Genomic DNA, 6,389 nt, shown 5'->3' with positions numbered 1-6,389 from the left:
CCCTCCCCCCCCCCCCCAAATCATCTGTGAACGAAACTGCGGCGAGATGGCCCAAGTGGTTAGAGCGCGAGCTTACTGACCGGTAGGTTCGTGGTTCGAATCCGACCTCCGCCACTCGACTTCCCTGTCTAGGCTTGGGCAACCTGGCAGTATCCCAGCCCTCGTGCTTCCTTCGGGTGGGATGGCAGCTAGGCACCGCAGGGGTGCTACAGCTGAACGCTTTAGTAGCTTCTTACAACCACTGTACGACGAGTACGCGGTTATTACAGCTGAGGATGATGATGATTCCGGTCAGTAAATTTGCGCTCCAACCACTTGGGCCAACTCGCCCCAACCCACCTGTGTGAACAACATACATTTCTCATAAGAACGATGCGAAGGTAAAACAATATGCGGCTGATGAAACTCTAGACACTTTTCCAGCTGATGAATTTCTGTAATTCTATAGGAAATACCACCCACGACCTCTAAAAATAACTCAGACATACCACAAAATCTGATGGGGGCGAAAACTGAAAATCGTTCTCCACCAGTCGGACCGAGCAACCGACAACCCGACAAACGAGACGAAAGGCAATGAGATCACCTTCAGGGACACAGCTCGGCGATTTCACCTCACCCAACGGGTCAGAGCTGAGCGCCAATTCGTCTAACAGCTCGAATATGGCTTGTTTCACCGTCGGTGGCGAATCGGCTACCGTTCGACTCCGAGATGATCCTATCTCATCCGACTGAGACAGGGAAGGTTTGACACCTTCGGTGGCTTCCGGACCGTACCAAAGTGTTCGTATTCCAAGAAGAGATGAATACCTCCACCACGCGTACCAAGACATTGCGCCGGGAGATGCAGACACCGAGGTTCGCTGTTGCTCTAGCTGTTGTTGGTGGTGATTCCCTCCTTCAATAGGACATGGTGAGGATAGCGGTGAGCCACTGTGAGACGAAACGTCTGCTGACTGTTTTAGACGTTGGGGTTTCTGGTGAAAAGAAGAATAGTTGGGAAACGAATGTGAGTAGCCATGCAAAACCAAGCTTCTGAAGGCTCAGGATAAAATTGAGCTTCAAGGAAGCAGCAGAAACCCCGTTTCAAACTGACAAAATCGACCCACTTAGACGAAGAAATGATACGCTATGGCACAGCTCAGTTGAAATCAGCTGAAATCACTAACAACAGTGTGAAAACCTTGCGCTTTTGTCTTCACATAAGTGTGACGAACAGCTGATTAACAACACGTGATCAAATTTGAATGGGAATAGGCAAACCAAGCTGCTGAAGTCCAACCGCCAACCACATACAAACATGAAAGTGGTTCACTCGTATTGACGAGCTTAAGCTAACACACACAACAACTGTGCCACATAACACACAGTTCTTGGACACATCAGAGTCTCAAAAATCTGGCACTAACGCCGATTTAATCAATCAATGGGTAGTGAAACTTGTGGAGACAGCCAAAATACAACGTGGTCCAGATCTACACGAAGCCTGGCGCGGGCCAGATAGGAACGTCGGGTCAACGGAGCTGATGAAGTTTCCGAATTCGGGAACTAAATTACAACCACAATCTATAAATTACACTGACAAAGCATCAGAATTCACCTGCTCGAGAATTCTTTATTCCCATTAAAGTTTTAGGTGGACGGGCCAGGCCACAACCCAGCAAGGAAGCATACAAGCCAGAAAACCTTTGCAGTTGTCAACACCAAGGTTAGGGATGCAGAGTAGCCAAAATCCGTTACCTCTATCCTTACCCGTCCGAATCCGAAATTCATCAGAAAGGCAGAACAGATAGAACTGCTCATGGTGAGCATCTGCCCTCCTTGGTATCCTCAACATTGTTAAGTAAATCGCCAAGGTGATTCATCGTTCACCGTTGACAAACCAAACAGAACCATTCGAGCAGTTTTCTGCCAAACGCCGCCGTCCCCAAATCAAGGGTCTCGTCGGATGTATTGTGTACAAAATCTGAGTTGAGCATGGAAAACAGCACCCTCTTCGGCAAACAATGGTTCGGCATACGCAACACGTCCCAGCCAACGTAGCTTCTAGTGCTGCATGCATTTAAACGCACAATCAAAAACTCGCTTAATAATTGCCTCGTCACGGATTTGCATACACAACCCCACACGAGCTATGGTTCTGACGACGATTGTCGAACATCTGAAGATGAGATCTGCGAGGTAGAGACAGAACATCGTTGAACAGAAAGCCATAAGCTAACACAGTGAGGTTTGATCTACATTGAAAGCCTAAAAGTACACAAAAGTGATGAGATTCCAGAAAGTCAGGCGGGGAAGTCTTCAGTGAAGTTAAATAATGGATTTGGATCGAGGAACGACCACTATGGGCATTAAACATGGCTCATGGCGTTTTGGATCCTGAATAGGGGGTGAACCACTACAATTCTCAGGGAATCGAGGGAAAGGGAACAGCTTTCGCGACCAACCTGCACTTACCACAAACTCATGCAACACGGAGGCTGCACGGCGCATTGCAACGAGACGAAGGGCAGCGATGCGCCCAACGGGCCATTGTTCATCTGCTACGTGCCTTCGAAAATAGTCCGCACAATCTGACTCTGACTGTGGCAGACCGTCGGACTCCATGCTACCCACCGGCTGCTTTGCAGAAGACGGCTGATACAAGGTGGTCAAACCACGAACAAGGTAGTTGGTGTAAGCGTCGACGTACAACAAGTTTGACCTGGCTTCCGCGGCCAACTCGACGAGATTGATTCGCAAAGTCGAATTGAATAGTGGCCGCAGTTGAGGGCGTATTTCTCCGGCTATATATTTCCACCATTCTGTGGCACTGAAATATATGATGAAGGGAATCTTGAAGGTGAGCTTCGGGCTGGAAACAGTGCATGTATACACCTCAATCTCCAATACGATTGTGCAACAAAATGGGCTCAGATAGTGGATATCAACTTTTTGGTGTTTACAAGCATGTGTGTGATGACATACAAGGAGCTTCTCTCTAAACAGTTGCATCTAACACTAACAGACCGGCCTCTACGCTTTTTCACCTTTGAACCTAACGTTCAGGAGTCCCAGAAACCCCGATGTAGAACCTGCTGCGGACGACAAGTCCGTTCATCTCCAGTAGGTGAGCACAACAGAGGAATGAGCGCCTTTTTCAACGGTTCATCGAGATGCTTCCTTCTGATGTACGCCGTGGATCTAGGACGTGTGGAAGCACGCTGTAGGAAAAGCGCTGTTGAATGAGTCTCTAGGAATTTGCCGTAGTGTAACGGATGAAATCGTTTGAAATTTCAAGATCTTCTTCCTCCCCAGGAACTCCAGACATCAAGAAATATGACAAATTGCTGCCAAAGCTCAATAATTCAATACGTTTTATGATCGAATGTCGATTCTAGCATGCGAAATGGCTCAAGTGGTTAGAGCGCGAATTTACTTACCGAAAGGTCCGTGGTTTGAATCCGACAGTGGGGACTCAGCTGCTGCCTCCGTGACATTAACAATGCCTGTTTTATATCATTCTGAAGCCAGAAACTAGGTCTCACAGGAAGCGTTCTTTCCCTGAACTAACAGTTATGAAAGTAATGCGAAGGTGACTTGAGTGAAGAGCGTGTAAAGCCATAAGACTTACTTCAAACGGACTGGGACCTTCGGACGGCGAGCAAACTGCTCCATTCTATGTTGTTCTAAAGTCACCAGCTCCGCCAAATGTACACTGGCTTTGCACATATCCCGAGACAATTGAAGCTTCAAGTCGCCCAAACCCGTGTCAAACTCCAGTTGCACCAAACGGTTCCGAAATGAGCGATCCACAACCAAGTGTGGAGATGCTGACTCGTGCATTCTGCTTCGCTTCAGTTGACCGGTTAGACTACTCGGGGGCAACACGTAAAGAAGCTTGTCATGGGTGAGCTGAAAAAGAAGACGAGACAAATGTTGAAAGAAAGGAGTTCAACAAGCAAAAAGACTTGCGGACTAGGCCACCCGTGACTCATTTTAAATTGATGGTAGACAGTCTGGGTCGGGGAAAAAACCACCTGCATAGGATGGAAACTCATAAACTCGCTAACTTTGCAAGGTAGAATATTTCGTCACCCAGGACTACGGTGCAGTACTTTCCTTTACGAGGAAGCCTCCAGAGAAAAAAAAACCCGTCGAAGAAACTATACTGGCGATGGATAGTTTTCTTCCATTACAATCCGCTTTGACGAACCGATCCTTAAGTGGCCTATTTACTTCTCAAGAGGGATGCCCTATTTCTGTGGCCCATAGACAGTAGTCTAGTAGCACGCGAAAAGTGATTGAGTCATGGACAGTACTGACACACTATTCCGCTAGACAAACCGCCTTTACTTCAAAAAGTCTTGCCCTCATCAAGTAGACAATATGGCCTAGGATACGCGTGTAGAACTACTCGTAGTAGCATGCCGCAGATTCACTGCGGTTCCAGATAGTGAAGGTGAAACATGGGAAAAAGCAATTTGTTTGTTTGCTTTTCCCTTAGCTAGATATAAAAGTTAGTTCGTACTGACCCTGAGATATCAATAAAGCAATAAAGCATCTCAGTTTCAGATTCGCAACTGCTCCAGCTGGATCCCCAAGAGGAAACTCAACGGAGTGATCAGGGGCCCCTTTCACGTGATGAACTGGAATCACTGTACTACAATTCACACTCACAAAAATGTTTCAAACATTCGGAAAGAACCGAATCCCTACCCATTTAATGCATAAAGTTTGTTGCACTTCCTCCACGCGAGGAAACATTAGTTCCGGGCGAACACCCTGGTATTCCTTGATGACGTCTCGACGATCCTGTGCTAACTTGAAACGTACTAATCGTGATTTCAAACCAAAAAGGAAACCTTGATGTACGGAGGCCAGCCGTTCCTAATAACTGAGCATCACATCATTTGGACGGATGTGTCACGTGCAGGACACGGACCAAACGAAGGCATGCCCTGATTGATCAGAATGCCAGCTAATTCCAGTCGAGCACCTTTGACTCGACGCTTCTCGCCCCCTAAAGGAGATTCTGGCTCGACCTTGTGGAACACTCTGTGACTACCCTATAAATACAGCTGTGATAACTTTCCTTTGTCTCCATAAAGGGCTGTGTAGAGCTACCTTGCCTTTTGATATACCATAGTGGGCGGAGCAGGAAGCCGAGGGACCGATACAGAGTTGCACTACCGTCCACCAAGTCACAACACTTAGTCTGACTTCGAACACCTTCTCAAAGTCCTTTTGTGCCGGTAATCGCTCGATTTAAGTACTTAAATCATTCGGCTTAAAAGGTAGGGAGAATCACAGTGACTCGAAACAAGATTAATCCGAAACAAAACAACAATGATTCAGACAGATTCTCACCTGCACATCTGCTGTCGACGACGGGGAACGACCGACACCCTGACTAACAACTTCAGACCACTTGACGCAAAAGTTGTCCATTTTGATGAGCTTACATTCGGTGTTGGTCTCCTAGAACAAGAGAGGGTAAAAGCAGGGTTCGGCAATGAAAGTCATATTGATGTGTTCACTAAAAAATATACCTTCAACGAAGACTTTGGTAACAAACCGCAATGGCACATATGAAATTCGATCGTTCAGCACCCTTTCGGCGGCCAACTGCCATGTCACCTGAAGGAAGCACGAGGGCTGGGATATTGCCAGATTGCCCAAGCCCAGACATGGTAAGTCGAGAGACAGAGGTCAGTTTCAAACCACGGACCTTCCGGTCGTACTCGAGCCACTGAGTCATCTCACCAACGTGTTGCTAGGTGAAATAAAAATTGTTCAGCTGTGGCACTCTTCCAGTACCTAGCTGCCGTGCCACCCAAAAGTTGCACGACGGCTGGGATACTGCCAGGTTGCCCAAACCCAGACGGGGGAAGTCGAGAGGCAGAGGTCGGGTTCGAACCATGGAGCTTCCGGTCAGTTAATTCGCGCTCTAACCACTTGATCCATCTCGCTGGGTGAATAAACAAGTCGATCACTGTAAAGGATCTTTCAACTAGATACTAGGCTACCGCAGCCGATAATCTAGGTAAATTGAACTGAACTAGTGTATTGGAAGTTGAGTTTGAGTTCCATTTACCAAGATTTACATCATCATCACAACTGAAGTTAGAGGTTTCATCGAATGCCACATTGATGAAAACAACGAACAGAATTCCACGTTGGTACGGTGATGGTCTGCAATACTTCAAATTGTGAATTTTATCAACCTCAGAGTTATCATCGACTGTACTGATCAACAGGGGTCGCAAACTTCATTTCATAAGCCCACCAGATATTTCACTAGCTTGTGTTGTGAAGATCTAAATATTAACAATTTGGGTCGCACGGGGAAATTTGGTTTGTGCAACTTCGGGTTGATTTGTGACTGTAACTCCCTTTTGGTGCCTAAC

At 46.9% G+C, this 6,389-nt stretch overlaps 1 protein-coding gene across 1 annotated transcript in view; it reads right to left on the bottom strand.

The window, feature by feature from the left end:
* T265_11119 (hypothetical protein) overlaps positions 1-5,740 on the bottom strand; it is a gene marked incomplete at both ends in the record, with an annotated part of 10,203 nt that extends 4,463 nt beyond the window's left edge. The window contains 6 exons of the mRNA XM_009177685.1: positions 77-231; positions 489-977; positions 2,458-2,812; positions 3,614-3,894; positions 5,350-5,460; positions 5,558-5,740. Of these exons, the coding sequence (XP_009175949.1) occupies positions 77-231; positions 489-977; positions 2,458-2,812; positions 3,614-3,894; positions 5,350-5,460; positions 5,558-5,740 (1,574 nt within the window). The remainder of the gene's footprint in view (positions 1-76; positions 232-488; positions 978-2,457; positions 2,813-3,613; positions 3,895-5,349; positions 5,461-5,557) is intronic.
* Between the last annotated feature and the right edge of the window lie 649 nt (positions 5,741-6,389).

This window comes from Opisthorchis viverrini, assembly GCF_000715545.1.
Source record: "Opisthorchis viverrini unplaced genomic scaffold opera_v5_445, whole genome shotgun sequence".
NCBI classification, from domain to species: Eukaryota; Metazoa; Platyhelminthes; class Trematoda; order Opisthorchiida; family Opisthorchiidae; genus Opisthorchis; species Opisthorchis viverrini.
The sequence above is the reverse complement of the archived record's forward strand: the minus strand, read 5'-3'. Positions and strand labels throughout refer to the sequence as shown.